The following is a 17,861-nucleotide window of genomic DNA, read 5'->3' on the forward strand; positions in this document are numbered from 1 at the left end:
CTCGTATGTTCTCCCCATTATTGACTTTTGTTCCCCTATTTGGTCCTCATCTGCTATCACAAACATATCTCAACTAAATAGTATTTTTAACTTTTTCACTTTCATTGTTAAGACTCGCAATCCTGTTTTTAAGAACAAATCTAAATCTGACATTATGAACTACCTGGGTATACTTGACCTGAGAAGCCGTTTACAGTTCTCTGATCTATTTTACCTTCACAAAATAATCAATGGCTACACCAAATGTAATTCTCTTCCAGCGTACTTCCCTATACACGTTCCTCTCCGCCCTACACGCAATCGGCGCACCCATCGTGTGTCCCATCCGCGCCTAACCTTACAACAACGCTCTATCTTCCACCGTCTCCCTACTCTTGGTAATTCACTACCCGATATCGACATATTCACACCTTTCGCATCCTTCAAACAAAAAATTAAAAGATTCCTTTGAAGTCCTCTCCAGGTTTTCACTTTCTTCCGTCCCTCCAACCCTTGACCTTTCTTCATCCTAATTTCTGAAACCGACACCTGCCAGTTACCGTTGTCATTGTTGTTACATTGTTACTGTTAAAATTGTTAATTATTGTTGTTACTTAATACTGTTGTTTATACCTTTGTTATCTTTTATACTTATTTAAAATTATTATTATTATTATTATTATTATTATTATTATTATTATTATTATTATTATTATTATTATTAGTGTAAAATGGCCCTACATAGGCTGTATCTAATAATTAAATAAATAAATAAATAAATAAATAAATAAAAAAGGCGAGTCTATGCAATCTCTCTATAGGTCTAATATATAAATGTCATTGTATGTAGGTCTATATTACATCTCCTCCTGAACCACTGGAGCGATTTCAATCAAACTTGGTACACTTTTGAGTTAGTATCAGGAGACAAATCTCATGGGGGTAAGACACCACAAGCACGAGGGGGGTGAGATATATAAATAATCAAAAATATTGTCGAATCCATAGTTCTCGGGGTCGCTGAGATAAATAGTGACAATCTGGATTGTTTTAAAATCCAATTTCAGGCCCCTATGGCATGGAGGCAACGCGGGGGAGAATAATAATAATAATAATAATAATAATAATACAACACTGAAGAAAATGGAAATTGCAACACCCAGAAGGAATGGTGCTACATTGCTGCAATTGAACATGGAGGATGAGTGTTTGGTTGTGATTCGATGATTACACTTTCAGGTCCCTCTGACCACAAGTTTGGACACCAATCAATACAGGATATGCACACCACGAGCTGCAATACATTGATGAATTCGTCGAGGCATGATGTCAATAAGGCCCAGGATCGCTTCCTGAGGAATAGTGGCCCATGCTTGCTGCACTGCATGGGTCAGTTGTTCCAGAGTTGTGGGTGGCTGAGGACGGTTGGCCAGTTGTCGACCCATCATGTCCCACACATGCTCAATAGGACTGAGGTCCGGGAATCTGGCGGGCCATTCTAAGGTTGTGATGTGGAGAGCTTCTCTGGAGATGCGTGCAGTGTGAACCCGGGCATTGTCCTGCTGAAACATCCCATTAGCAATGTTCGCCATCATAGGGACAACCACTGGATTGAGTACCCTATCATCGTACTGTCGAGCAGTCATAGTGCCCTCAACAAGCACTAATTGTGATTTCACATTAAAGCCAATAGCTCCCCAGACCATAATGCTTGGTGTTGGCCCTGTGTGCCTCTCGACAATGAGATCTGGGTGGCCCCTCTCCCCGGCACGTCGGCGCACACGATCCCGGCGATCACTGCGGGCAAGACAGGAGCGCGATTCATCACTAAAGACGACCCTATGCCATTCGTCGACCCACGTCGATCTTTCTCAACACCAGGCCAGCCTTACACGTCGCTGTTGTGGGGTCAATGGAACACCTTCTGCAGGGACACGGACTCGTAAGCCAGCTGCACGCAGGCGATTACCAACTGTTCGTTGTGTAACGTGGGGTGTCACAGCTGCTCGAATTTGCGTTGCTGTTGCATGGGGTTCCATCCGGGCCATCCGAATGATGAGGCGATCCTCTCACAGTTGTCGTGCCGGGCCTGTGCCAGGTCTACGAGTGTGGGTACCTTTATTTGACCACTGCTGAAACACGTTGTACCGTAGATGCCTGTCGGCCAACACGTGCAACTACAGTCTTTAGCGATAATCCAGCCTCACACAGCCCAATTATCCGAGCCCTCTCAAACGGCGACAGTTATTGATAGCGTGCTCTTCTCTGTCATCGAGGCATGTTTGACGGCGGGGAACACTTCACTGCACAGACTGCAAGTCAACTACGCTACACCAGAGTCCGTATACTGGAGTTAATTCCTTCGCGACCAATTACGTGGGGAGACCTGTAGCAACAATCCAATGGGTCTGAAACTTTGATCGTTTACATACCTACATGGCATCGTTCCATATCTTGAAAATCACACAAACGACCAATGCCTTCATGGTGTTGCAATTTCCATTTTTTTAAGTATAATAATAATAATAATAATAATAATAATAATAATAATAGAGTTCAATCCATATATATTGGGGTCGCTGAAATGAACAGTGACACTCCAGAATTTTTTAAAGTCCAAGTTCATCATCCTTTGGGGTGGGGGCGAGGGAGGAGTGATACATGCAAAAATCGAAAATAGTGTCGAATTCATAGTTTTCGGGGTTGCTGAGATGAATATTGACACTCCTGATTTTTCAAGTCCAAGTTAGCCCCTTTGTGGTGGGGGTTTAGGAAGGAATGATATATAAAATAAACGAAAGTTTTGTCGAATTCAACGTTTTATAGGTCACTGAGATGAACAATGACACTTAGGATTTTTTAAGTCCTAGTTCAGCCCCCTTTGACATAAGGGCGAGAAAAGGTGAAAAAAATAAAATTACCAAAGTGACCAAGATTATGGATGTAGGTGTGCATTTTCCAGCAGAGCTGACAACTAAATTTGGTAAAAATATTACTTACTATTTATGAAAAATGCTGTTGGGGCAAGACACTCCTAGAACCCCCAGGGAAGGGGGTGAAATATACATATAACTAAAAACGACCGATATTATTCAGGACTACTGGAGCGATTTCTACCAAACTTGTTACACATAAGACTTGCTAACCGTATGGGGATAAGATACCCCTGGCAGCTTTAGGGGTGGGGGTGAGGGGGTGGAATATCAAAATAATTGAAAATAGTGTCAAATCCTGCATTTTCGGGGTCACTGAGGTGAATAGTGACACTCTGGATATTTTAAAGTCCAAGAAAAAGGAAATTTTCCAAAATGTCCGAGATAATGGAGGTATGTATGTTTCAGCGTAGCTATCACCATAATTGATACAAGTATTACTTACTATCTGGAAAAAAGTACTGTTTGGGGTAAAACACCCGTAGAACCACTAATAATAATTTCGTGTGGCTATTTCTAGCCGAGTGCAGCCCTTGTAAGGCAGACCCTCCGATGAGGGTGGGCGGCATCTGCCATGTGTAGGTAACTGCATGTTATTGTGGTGGAGGATAGTGTTATGTGTGGTGTGTGAGTTGCAGGGATTGTTGGGGACAGCACAAACACCCAGCCCCCGAGTCATTGATTAAAATCCCCGACCCGGCTGGGAATCGAACCCGGGACCCTCTGAACCGAAGGCCAGTACGCTGACCATTCAGCCAATGAGTCGGACATAGAACCACTAGCAAAGAGGGTGCAATACATATATAACTAAAAACAATCAATAATAATGCCGAATCAATAGTTTTAGGGACTAGGTACTGTAAAGATTTCAACCACACGTGTTACATCTACAACTTACTACCAGGAGATAAACTGTGTGGTGATATGACAATCTTAGCACCCCTAAGGGTAGAGTTTGGAGGGGGTGAAATATAAAAATAATTGAAAATAGTGTCGAATCCTGAAATGAATAGTGACACTCCGGATGCCGTTTAAGTCCAAGTTGAGCCTCAATCGGCAGGGGCGTGAGAAGGGGAGAAAAGAAAATGTCCAAATGACTGAGATGATGGATGTTTGTGTGTATGTTCCAGCATTGGTGTCAACTAAACTTGGCACACATATTACCTAATATCTGGAAAAAGTACTGTGGGGAGAAAATCACCCATAGAAGCCCTAGGGAAGCGGACGGAATATCATTCTAACTAAAAACGAATGATATCGGTGTTGAATCTACACTTTTCTGGACTACGGGAGATATTTAAACCAAACTTGGTACACTTATGACTTACTACCCAGAGACAAACTGCGATTAGGTATGGTATCCCTAGCACCCCTAGGGGTGAGGTGGGAGGGGGTGAGATGTAGAAATAATCGGAATTAGTGTTGAATCCATACTTTTCGGGGTCATTGATAAGAATAGTCACACACCGTACGTTGTTGAAGTCCATGTTCAGCTCCATCGGCATGGAGATGAGAAGTGTTGGAAAAGAAATAGTAAAAAATGACCAAAATTATGGATGTCGAATACATTGTTTACGAGGTCGCTGAGTTGAACTCTGACACTCTGGATGGTTAAGTCATACTTCAACGCAATCAGTATGGAGGTTGGGAAGGGATAGAAGAAGAATGTAAAAATAACCGAGATTATGGTTGTATGTGAGTATGTTCCAGAATAGCTCTCAACGAAACTTGCTACATACATGAAAAAAAGTACTACGGAGATGAAACATCCCAACCCCCACTGTGGGTGGGGAATGGGAGGGGATGAGATTTAAAGATAATGGAAAATAACCAATTTTAATGTCAAATCCATTGTTTATGTACCACTGAGCCGAATTGTGATGCTCTCAATACCTTTAAGTTCACGTTCAGCCTCCATTGAGAAGGGAGGCTGAGACGGACTTCATAGTAAATAGTCTAAAATGACCGAGATTAGTGTTCAATCCACTGTTTTTGGGTCGCAAGGCTGACTGGTGACAGTCTCAATGACAGTTGAAATCGTGTATAGATCATATGTATAGCCCGACGGGTAGTGTACATATAGTAATAATTTTTTTTTTAAAGTTGCAAATACTTCCCAGTCAACTGGAGCTTCCACAAGGACAAAGTTTTTTTCGAAAATTAATCATCAAAAACTTGAAATCAAATACATCTAAATAACTCTAAAACTACATAGTAGGTGGTAAGAACAATATCCCAAAAATTAATTCTATAAACATTCACTTCACACATAAAAAACTGGTAATAAAAATCTTAAAAGTAAACATTAAAAAACCATTTGGGCAACGCTAGGTGCTACAGCTATATATATATATATAAATGTTGACATATTTGAGATTAATAGACTCAAAAACTACTGGACCGATTTTTCTGAACATTTCACAATTTGTTCTTATTACTCCTGAGAAGGTTTAGGAAGTGGTTTGAACGAAATATGAAGTCGGCATAGGGAGTGAGAAGGGGTGAAAACGAAAATAGGGGAAGGTAAGCAAACTGCAAGACAAGTCTGATCAACAGGTTGCCTACCCAACTGTATGTGCAGATTATGATATATTTCTTAAAACATCTTCTTCTATCTTCTGTATATATAAAAATGAAAAGTTCAAGTTCATTCCCAATTGGGATGGAGGTTAGAAGGGGTGAAAAAGAATGTCGAAAATGACCGAGATCATGGATGTAAGTGTTCCAACAAACATGATACACATATGGTTTACTGTTCGGGAAAGAAAACTGTAGAGTAAAACATCCCTACAGGCAGGGGTGAAATATTAAAATAATGCTGTATATAGGAGGATGGGAACATGCCTCCATGTTTTATGAAGTACCTTTCCACATTTCCTACTAAACCACTGGAGCAATTTCAACCAAAATTGGTACTATTACACTGGGGGAGGTGGTTAAGCCAACTCTAGCACCCCTAGGAGTGAGAGTGGGAAGGGATATCATATCAAAATAATCGAAAATAGTGTCAAATCCATAGTTCTCGGGGTCGCTGAGGATGCCGTTTAAGTCAAAGTTCTGTCCGCATTGCCATAGGGGGTGAGAGAAAAAAAAATCAAAAAATGACCGAGATTATGGTTGTATGTGTGTATGTTCTAGCATAGCTCTCAACTAAAATTGGTACAAATATGACTTACTACCTGGAAAAATAAATACTATGGGGGCAAGACACCCCTAGCACCGCTAGGGGAGGGGGATGACATGTACAAGTAATCGAATATGACTGATATTAGCATTGAATCAATAGTTTTTGGGCTTACTAAGATGAAAGTGCCCGAGCAGAGCTAGGTATTACACCTAGTAGTCTATATTTGTGTAATACGTTATTAGAGGACCGTTGTGACTGAGGGAGTGGTTGCGCGGTTTGGGTCACGTAGCTGTCAAATTGCCTTCAGGAGATAGTGGGTTCGAGCCTCACTTTCGGCAGCCCTGAAGACGGTTTTCCATGGTTTCCTATTTTCACGCCAGGCAAATTCTAAGTCTGTACCTTAATTAAGGCTACGGCCGCTTCCTTCCCAGTCCTAGCCCTTTTCTATTCCATCGTCGCTGTAAGACCTATCTGTGTAGGTGGAACGATAAAAAAGGTTATGCTTTTTATCTCTCAATTCACCGTGAGTGGATACATATTGGGGTTTCTGGCACAATTTAGCGCAAATTAGCAAAACACGAAAAAAACTATAAAAATTAGTGAAAATTAAAGAAAAACACATTTTAGCACAAATTTACCAATATCTCAAAATCATCATTTTTAGCGTTAGCCGAACCTGCACGAAAAAATTGCAAAAAAAATAAAAAATAAAAAAAGGTCACCCAAATTTATAAAAAATAACGTAAAACGTCCAAAAATCAATAATTTTACGAAAATCTGAAAAATCACCCTGAACGAGCCCGAACGAGCCTGTACGATTATTCCAATATCCGCAGCACATCAGTTTGATTGTAAAAAAGTAAAAACTTTTAATGTCTATAACTCAACCATTTATGGACCGATTTTAATGAAACAAAGTTTATTGAACTTTATATTAATACATGCATTATATTAAAGAACAAACATGTTATATTATGTTAAATTTTATTATTATTATTATTATTATTATTATTATTATTATTATTATTATTATTATTATTATTATTATTATTATTATTATTATTATTATATCTAAACAATTTATTTAAAAAATTAAAACAGATAGTAACTCATATAGGTACGACAGGCACCTTGCTTTACTTTCAGCTACCCCGATTTCAACAACCTCGATTTCTGCAGGTTTCTTAAAATGTTCTGACAAATACAAGTAATAAAAAATTATTTAAATATTCCAACTACTTTCTTCTTCGTAATAAATGGAAGTTGCCTCTGTGGTGTAGTGGTTAGTGTGATTAGCTGCCATCCCCGGAGGCCTGGGTTCGATTCCCAGCTCTGCCACGAAAAATGAAAAGTGGTACGAGGGCTGGAACGGAGTCCAACTCAGCCTCGGGAGGTCAAATAGGTAGAGGTGGGTTCGATTCCAACCTCAGCCATCCTGGAAGTGGTTTTCCGTGGTTTCTCACTTCTCCTCCAGGCAAATGCCGGAATGGTGTCTAACTTAAGGCCACGGCCACTTACTTCTCTTCCTTGTCTGTCTCTTCCAATCTTCCCATCCCCCCCACAAGGTCCCTCTTCAGCATAGCAGGTGAGGCTGCCTGGGCAAGGTACTGGCCATCCTCCCTAGTTGTATCCCCCGACCCAATGTCTCACGCTCCAGGACACTGCCCTTGAGGAGGTAGAGGTGGGATCTCTCGCTGAGTCCGAGGGATAAACAAACCCTGGAGGGTAAGCAGATTAAGAAGGAAAGTAAATAAATTGAAGTTGAAAACAGAAATTCTACTGCAACAAATAAATACTCTATTACAGAGTTATTAGGCAATAAAACAAAACCAACCAACGAAAGACCTTGGAGATATTAGTACAGAAATGGAGAACAAAAATTACACGAAGAAAAACAAATTACAGAACCTTTTAGCGATAATATTATGGTTGTTAAAATTACAGATTCTACAGGATGCGAAGGAGAATTAAAAAACGGAAATTTTCTCGTAAAAAAGAGGCATGTGGTTCCTTTAATGTTTCTCTAAGAAGTAAGTTCTCTAATTATAATTTAGCAAGACACAGAGTTAAAGCAAAAATTTCATATTTATTAAATTCCAATACACGAACTATTAAAGGTGTTAAACAGATTTTTATAAAAGATATAGATATTAGAAATAAAAATACTCGAATCCAGTTGTTACTCCATATAAAATAGAATTAGCAGAAGTAAAAATAAATAGACTTTTAACCAAACCAAACCAAAAAACCAAACCCCATGGCACTACAGCCCTTGAAGGGCCTTGGCCTACCAAGCGACCGCTGCTCAGCCCGAAGGCCTGCAGGTTACGAGGTGTCGTGTGGTCAGCACGACGAATCCTCTCGGCCGTTATTCTTGGCTTTCTAGACCGGGACCGCTATCTCACCGTCAGATAGCTCCTCAATTCTAATCACATAGGCTGAGTGGACCTCGAACCAGCCCTCAGGTCCAGGTAAAAATCCCTGACCTGGCCGGGAATCGAACCCAGGGCCTCCGGGTAAGAGGCAGGCACGCTACTCTTACACCACGGGGCCGGCTATAGACTTTTAACATAATTATCAAATATATTAGAAGTACTTAAAAAGAACATTATTATCTACTGGATTTAGATATAACACATGATGTCGCAGCAATTTTTAATAAGGAAGAGAGGTATACATATTTAACAAATAATTATAATTTTTCTTTGCAAGGAAAATGTAAAGAAGAATATAATGTAATAGTTAATAATAACAATTCTGTTGGAACAAATTGTTTAACTTGGATAAATTCTAATTCTAGAGTTCAAATCTACAATAAATTTATTTGGCATTTAACGAGTCCAGGAGCTAATAAACAACTAGGAAACCATATAATGGATTTTTTAAATTGTTCAGATAAAAGATTAAAATAAACATTTTCCTCTAAATTAGCTAAAGAGAATGGAATAATAAGATTTTAAAGCAACAATTTATAAATATACGAACGAAAATTTCCAGCAAGAAAAATAATTTAATTCAATACAAGATTGTTTAGAATCATTAGAAAACTGGAGAGAATATTTCCAAAACGCACCATTTTATTCTGTTCTACTCGCTAAAATGTGGGGAAAATTAACGAATATTCTACAAAACAGTTGTTGTCTTGTTTTCAAATATATACTATATCTTTTAGTGTAACAAAAATACGAAAAAATTAACGGGGATACAAGCTCATTTATCAGAGAACCAAGAAGAAAGGAACTTATTAAATATGTAGGGCCTACTATCTCCTTTTAGTTTTAATTATTTACCGATTAACTATACAGAAGCTCTAGAAGATGTAGATAACACGAGTATTATATTTATAGTCCAAAAATGTTATGTTAAAGCTGGAGAAACATATTTTACTAAATATATTACGGCACGGTTCTCTATATTCTACTATAGCGAAACAAATAGATATAGAAGAATTAGGATTAACTCGTACTAAAAATGTTATTCTACTTGTGTCGAGGAAAAAATAAATATCGGTGCAATCTTTCTCCATATACCATTAAATAAATTAAACCAATTAATACAGTCTAGTAAGAAAAGGGAACAAGAACTAGAAAATATAGGAATCCAAGAACGAAAACTCTCTTATTTGGGGCATACAAGATCCATACAAGAGGAATATAAGAAAGAACTGGGAAAAGAAAAACAAATAGAAGAAACAAAAGAAGAATTACAAGATTATTTTAGCAAACGTTGGAAAGACATATATCATAAGCACAAATGTTTATACCGGTACCTATATTTTTGTAGTAAATAATAAAAATAAGTTTCCATATGTTGGAGCATTATGCGAAAAAATCTGTTTATTTTATTAAAGGTGCACTTAAGAATAAACGAATAAATATAAGTAAAGACAGAGATGTTTAAAATAAAAGGATTTGTTTTTATCTCTTATAACGGGTTAGAAATAATTTATTTTCCAGAATATTATAATGGAAATTCTTAACCTAATATAGAAAATTATAAACGATTAGAAGCATTCGAAAATAAAGAAAATAATTTGTATACCGGTAACGAAGAAATAAAAGAACAAATAGATAACGCAAGAAAAGAAGAAATAGTAGGAAAAGTAAAAGTAACCGTGTGTAAAAGATTAGAATGTTTAGAAGAACAATAATAATAATATAAAAGAATTTATTGGACTCCAACCTATTCAATACATTACTGGATGTTAACATTTTTAGTTAAACATCGTTAAAAATGGAGACATGTTTCGCCCTCCATGTGGGGCATCATCAGTCATATCAAAGTACCTCAAAATTAAACCAGACGTCTGGTTGGAAATTATGAGCAATATTTGTAAGAAAGAATACATTAAAAACACGTACAAAGTCCTATCCAAAACAAAATAACAACAGACTAGTTACACATAGTAAAATACGCTAGTGGTTTCTTAATATTAAAATGAGGTTATCATATGCACAGTATAAAAATGGAAGTAATCAAAGTCCGTATGATATTGAGTTCGATGGTAGTTCTGCGTAGTATATACAAATGTTGGCAAAATAAAACACAATTTATAATTACTGTACACTTATTTCTAATTGTTAAAAATGATGAGGTAAAACATTCCAATTTGACTATTTGTAATTTGGCTCCAACCAAAATAATTCGCCCTAGGATTCATGAGGTAGTCAAACTCCGTTGGTCACTCTCTATTTGAATGGAGTGCACAGTGCAAGTGAACAGCTTTTGTTGATTATAAAACGAGGCTGTGCTAAGACAGAGTTAAAACAACACCAGCTTCAAATGAAGATAGTTAAAAACATCATTAGGTTCTTCCTAGTTGACTAAAAATTTGCGTATATTTTGTTGTTGAAGTGTGGGAAAGGTCAGTTGTTGGTTGAATGGGCAACGGTCGAAAAATGTTGTGCAGTGCAATCGGTGTTTGAGCTGTCCTACATGTGAGGGAAATCTGAAAATGGAGGATTTGTCTTAATTAGTTAAGTGAAATGACGGAAAAAGAAAAGAAACGGGAAATCATTGAGAAATGAAAAATGTGAAAGTTAAAAATTTACCTTGAAAGCTGTTGAGCTGTTGCCTAATTGTTAGGAGGTTTGTGGAGCACTGACTGTCGCTAATGTCCTGCTCCTCGTGTTGTACGTGTGACGTCTTAGAGGAGGGGAGTGGATTTGAGAAGGCGGCGCTGTGGGTATGTGATTGGCGCTTGGGGAGGAGTTGTGTGTATTGGAGGGAGAATAGGGGCGTGATGAGTTGAGCGGCTTAGTGGGGGTGCTTGGAGAGCTTGTTTTGAGGATGTTAACAAGTCTTTTGTCTTTCAGATTTAAACTATTGAGCGAAAATATTAATTGTTCGTAAAGAGGGCTTCGGTTGTCTATTGGATCATTTAAATTCTTATTCTTATTATATTTTTGGTCCAAAAAAATGTATAAATTTTCGAACTCGGTCATGAGCCTGCCTTTATCTAGTCTTTTTAAAATTTGGAGATCCTGTTCGATTGCGGTAAAGCTATGTCCGGTGTCTTTCATATGGATGCTCATGGCTGAGTGTTTATTGTGCTTTTGGGCATTGAAATGTTCTGCATATCTAATTGCAAAGCTCCTCCCAGTTTGACCGATATATGAACTGTTACATTCAGCACATTTCAGTCTATAAATGCCAGAGCCCGAAAATTTATTGTTGTCCGAGTTTATCTTATTGTGGTTGAAAAATAGCTTTTGATTAGAATTATGGATCTTATAGGCTACCCTAATATCATGTTTTTTTAAAGGGGTAGCGATTTGATGTATAATGGGGTTAATGTAGGTGAATGATGCATATTTAGGCTTATTAATTTTTATTGGGGAGAGGTTTGTGGCCAATTTCACTTTATTGATTATTTTCTGTATGATTGAGGGATTGTATCCATTGAAAACAGCTATTTCTTTTATGGTACTTATTTCTTTTTTTAAATTGACGGTTGACATGGGAATTTTTAACGCTCTGTACACTAAACTGTAAAATGAGGCTTGTTTGTGCGATTGTGGGTGAAGAGAATTTTGTTTTATGGTTGTGGGAGTGAATGAAGGTTTTCTGTGAATCTGGAAATCGAAATTGTTTAAGGTCCTGGTGATTGTAATGTCTAAAAAATTGATGATATTATTGTCCTCGTCTTCTTTAGTAAACTTGATGCAATTGTCAAGGCTGTTTAAGTAAGTTAGTATGTCTTCACTATTATTGCAGCTTTTGTCTATTATTGCTAGTGTGTCATCGACATAGCGTAGCCAAAGACACAAACCGTTAATGCTGTTTGTTATTTTACTATTTTCGAGGTTGTCCATATAAATTTCGGCGAGTATTCCCGAAATGGGATCACCCATGGCTAGACCTTCTTGTTTGTATATCTTATTATTGAACGTAAAATAATTGTTATGAAGGACGAAAGTTAGTAATTGTAAGCATTCTTCTATTTCTAACTGACTTAAGGTGCTGTGTTTAGAAAGATTAGTTCGTATGATTTCGATAGTTTTTTTAGCGGGAATGTTCGAGAACATATTGGTAATGTCAAATGAGCACATTATGTGGTTAGGCTGCAAATTAAATTTATTTAAAGTTTCGCATAATTCTATTGAGTTTTTAATAGGGTGTTTATTGTGAAATGTGAAGTGTTTCTTAAGGAATTTTTGGAGGAACTGAGAAGTTTTGTACGTTGGGCTATTTCGGCTATTTATGATGGGTCGAATGGGAACATCATTTTTATGTATTTTTGGCAGTGATCTGACGGTGGGTAATTTGGGATTCATATTGATGAGTTTTTGATGTTCGTGTTCATTAAATAAGAAAGGTGAATTTTTTAGGATTGTTTTTAAATTACGCTGAGTTTTTAAGATAGGATCTTTTGAAATTATTGAGTAAGAATTATCGGAAAAGAAATCCTCCGTTTTTTGACGTAGTCGTGTTTATTCATTAGGACTACGGCATTGCCTTTGTCGGCTTTCGTTACTATAACATTATTGGTGTCTACCTTTTTTCTTAATTCGTGGGTTTGTTTGAGAACGGTGAAATTATTGATGTCGGAAACTTCTTTTATAAGGGTAATTTCTTTTTTATCTCATATCTCACGTCATTTTGTCTGTCGAAGGGAATTTGTTTATTTATATTGGATTCAACTTCGGCTATTGTGGTAATTATATCCTCGGCTTTATTTGGACTAGGCCAATTATATTTTAGGCCTTGGTCAAAGAAATTGATTTCATTATCCGAAAATGTGGTGTTAGATAAATTGATGGTGGTTGGAGTGTTTTTCCATGAGGGGGTGAAAGTTTCTCTATTTTTGTTTTGGTTTATGGATTTAGGTTTCTTCTAATAGACATGTCAACTTGTGGTCTAAGGTTTTTTGTTTTTTGTCTAATATGTTCTGCAATTTACGTGCCATGTGTCTTTGGTATGAGCTCCATTCGAGAGGTGATAATGATTGAGCAGTGATCAAATGTTCCCGGTAAAGCTGCAGGTTTAATAGAGATTTTTTTCTATACATTAGTTTAATTTCATTTCTAAGCCAGATGGTGTTGACTTTATTTTGGACGTCTTTAGATTTGAGTGTTGGAATGTTTTTCCTTTGAGTTGATTTTAAGAAATTCGGCACCAGACCTAATCTTAAACATTCTTTTAAGAATAAGATATCTTTTGAAATTTTACCGATTTTGATTTTGAGGTTTTGATATCTATTTTTATTTTTATTAGCCTGGTTGGCTTTATCATTGCAAGTAATGAAAATCATTTTATTTTCCGTATTGAAAGAATCTCAATAATAATAATATAAAAGAATTTATTGGACTCCAACCTATTCAATACATTACTGGATGTTAACATTTTTAGTTAAACATCGTTAAAAATGGAGACATGTTTCGCCCTCCATGTGGGGCATCATCAGTCATATCAAAGTACCTCAAAATTAAACCAGACGTCTGGTTGGAAATTATGAGCAATATTTGTAAGAAAGAATACATTAAAAACACGTACAAAGTCCTATCCAAAACAAAATAACAACAGACTAGTTACACATAGTAAAATACGCTAGTGGTTTCTTAATATTAAAATGAGGTTATCATATGCACAGTATAAAAATGGAAGTAATCAAAGCTCAAACACCGATTGCACTGCACAACATTTTTCGACCGTTGCCCATTCAACCAACAACTGACCTTTCCCACACTTCAACAACAAAATATACGCAAATTTTTAGTCAACTAGGAAGAACCTAATGATGTTTTTAACTATCTTCATTTGAAGCTGGTGTTGTTTTAACTCTGTCTTAGCACAGCCTCGTTTTATAATCAACAAAAGCTGTTCACTTGCACTGTGCACTCCATTCAAATAGAGAGTGACCAACGGAGTTTGACTACCTCATGAATCCTAGGGCGAATTATTTTGGTTGGAGCCAAATTACAAATAGTCAAATTGGAATGTTTTACCTCATCATTTTTAACAATTAGAAATAAGTGTACAGTAATTATAAATTGTGTTTTATTTTGCCAACATTTGTATATACTACGCAGAACTACCATCGAACTCAATATCATACGGACTTTGATTACTTCCATTTTTATACTGTGCATATGATAACCTCATTTTAATATTAAGAAACCACTAGCGTATTTTACTATGTGTAACTAGTCTGTTGTTATTTTGTTTTGGATAGGACTTTGTACGTGTTTTTAATGTATTCTTTCTTACAAATATTGCTCATAATTTCCAACCAGACGTCTGGTTTAATTTTGAGGTACTTTGATATGACTGATGATGCCCCACATGGAGGGCGAAACATGTCTCCATTTTTAACGATGTTTAACTAAAAATGTTAACATCCAGTAATGTATTGAATAGGTTGGAGTCCAATAAATTCTTTTATATTATTATTATTGAGATTCTTTCAATACGGAAAATAAAATGATTTTCATTACTTGCAATGTTTAGAAGAAGGAACAGAATTGATTATATCCAGTTTATCTAAAATAGATTATAGAGGCAATGAAAAATATATATTTAAATCCGAAAATATAGAAAGTTGTTATGTATCTAATTATTGGTTAGAAAACGAAATACAGGATAGAAAAATAGACTTAAATTATAAGTTAAAACTTCGTCTCGATAAAATAAAAGCAACTCCAAATATAAATAAAGAAAGATTAGTATTTATTGTTTAGTTTTTAACAGGTAGCACCGTTTCGATGCTACCCAATTATGTGCAAGAAACAACGAAATTTATTAACGAATCTCGATTCTATTGTTTAATTTTAATTTTAACAACTTCGAATTCTGGAATAATTATATTGTTTTCTTTAAGATAGTTTAGAAGTCCTTTTGTATATTCTATAGGAAGTCCTTCTATCTTATATAACTTGTAATATAATAGTTTTAACTCGGATACCAAGGAACTAAACCTCTTGCTTCTTTTTTATTATAAATTTTGTAAACATTATAACCTAAATAGCCTAAGTAAATAACAATAACCATAATTTATCTTCTATCTTATCTTTAGTTACATATATTTCTACATCGGAACTTCTAGGAGCTATTTTTGCTACTTGCTTTACGTCGCGCCGACACAGATAGGTCTTATGGCAAAGATGGGATAGGAAAGGCCTAGGAGTAGGAAGGAAGCGGCCGTGGCCTTAATTAAGGTACAGCCCCAGCATTTGCTTTGTGTGAAAATGGGAAACCACGACAAACCATCTTCAGGGCTGCCGACAGTGGGATTCAAACCCACTAACTCCCGGCTGCAAGCTCACAGCCGCGCGCCCTTGACCGCACGGCCAACTCGCCCGGTGAGGTATATCTTTAGGAAATATTAATTTATACATTTATTAACAAAAATATTTACTAACTATAGGGGTGAACGACTCGATTCGTACACCTTTTCTAATATGTAACCTGCCCTGAAGATGGTTTTCCGTGGTTTCCCATTTTCACACCAGGCAAATGCTGGGGCTGTACCTTAATTAAGGCCACGGCCGCTTCCTTCCAACTCCTAGGCCTTTCCTATCCCATCTTTGCCATAAGACCTATCTGTGTCGGCGCGACGTAAAGCCCCTAGCAAAATATATATATATGCAACCGAATACAGAGTATTTATCTAAATCTGACCAAAATCGAATTAAATTTAATTTTAATAATACGAGTTGTAATAAGAACATTTTAAACTCTATTGTTAATAATTTTATAGTTTTTTTAAGCTATATACTGTATAAGATGTAAGTGTTTCGCTTACAGTACAAATTTTTCATATGTTTTACAATATTTTTCCAGAGTTTTATATGTTTTTAATATATTTTTATATTCTCTAGAGTTTTATATATTTTAAGATATTCTTATAGAAAATGAATAATATTTTAATAAATTTTGGTTACCCCGAAACGGGTTCGCCTGTATGTATATTGCTAAAAAAGATAAGATTTATATTCTGTTCTATGTTTAGGTTTACGTTTATATTAACGTTTTATGTTTATGTTAACATTTATGTTAATGTTGTTCTTTATGTTGTTTATATTTATAAAAAATAAAATGAAAATAAAATAATTAGAACATAACAATCTTATAGATTTGCAAATTAACAGTAAACAAAGAAATTCTAAACATCTTTTTATAATTCGACTACCATCGTGGGTTTCTACATCTTCTTCCTCTTCTGGAAATTCGCCTTTATAATATTCTTTAATATCTTCTTCGCTAGAATTCGAACTCTCTTCTTCTTCTTCTGCTTCTTCTATATAACATTAGTTAATTGCTTTAAGAATAATTTTTATATATTTCTGTTTTTACGTTTATTTAAATATTTTAAACGTACAAAAATATATTTTTCTTCATTATAATAATAAGAATTTATTGCTGCCAGATGGAAAAGAGCATACCTAGTTGACTATAGCAAAGACTAAAACGCCTCGAGCATCTGTAAATCGCAGTATATTGTGTGACTTTGTAACCTTGAAACCTATTGTTGTATCCCAATATATTTTTCTTTATTGTAAACAGAATTTTTTGCACAGCCATTTTTAAGTAAAATCAAATCTAAACATTCTACTCGGTATTCTTCGTCTAGTAAACTATTTAAATTTTCTCTCGTATCTTGGTAATGCATCTTGTTGCTATAAATTAAATCTATAATCTTGGCGTTAGTATCTTTATCCATTTATAACATAGAGCGTTGATCAGACTTGCTCACCCTAAATCTGAGATCTCCCACTGGTGCCTTGGCGAAAGGTACTCCCCGGAAAGCGAAAATGTCCTTCCCCTCCACAGTCTTCATGACACTTCCTCGTAGCTGACCTTGAGTGGTGCGGACCACCAACTCGTCTGCGCTCACCGCTACCAGTGAGCACAATACACACGCTAGGAGACTCCACATGCTAGAATGATACAGACTTCCCAATGGACTGATATTTATACCACTTATAGTGGGGCAGCGACAACGAGCACTGTGGTTTGTCGCATATAGACCAAATACCATTAACGATAGTCATTAACCGTTTACAAAATACAGTGACTATATTAATTACAAGGAAATAACAGCAAGTCACTACCGTCTGCTATGATGAAGCTACTACACTCGAAAATACGAGCAATTATCATCCTGGTTGCAGAATGACCAATGATTACTGAAGTAAGGGCGGTACAAAGTCTATATTATTAGTAAATTTTTATTATTTCTTTCTCCGTTAGGGTCATCTAGGGACGACGTGATAATTTCAATGCTTCATCCTTTGTTGTTCCTAATTTTTCCTCGAATACTCATTCATCTGCTCACTATGCCTACTTTTCCTCTCCTCTGACCATTTTGAGCCTGTTTTATT

General features: G+C 36.2%; 1 protein-coding gene across 1 annotated transcript in view; it reads right to left on the reverse strand.

Annotated features, from left to right (window-relative positions):
• LOC136875978 (juvenile hormone esterase) overlaps window positions 1-17,416 on the reverse strand; it is a 113,647-nt gene extending 96,231 nt beyond the window's left edge. Inside the window, exon 1 of the mRNA XM_067149593.2 lies at window positions 17,234-17,416. Coding sequence (XP_067005694.2) covers window positions 17,234-17,416 — 183 coding nt within the window. The remainder of the gene's footprint in view (window positions 1-17,233) is intronic.
• Between the last annotated feature and the right edge of the window lie 445 nt (window positions 17,417-17,861).

This window comes from Anabrus simplex, chromosome 6 (assembly GCF_040414725.1).
Source record: "Anabrus simplex isolate iqAnaSimp1 chromosome 6, ASM4041472v1, whole genome shotgun sequence".
NCBI lineage: Eukaryota > Metazoa > Arthropoda > Insecta > Orthoptera > Tettigoniidae > Anabrus > Anabrus simplex.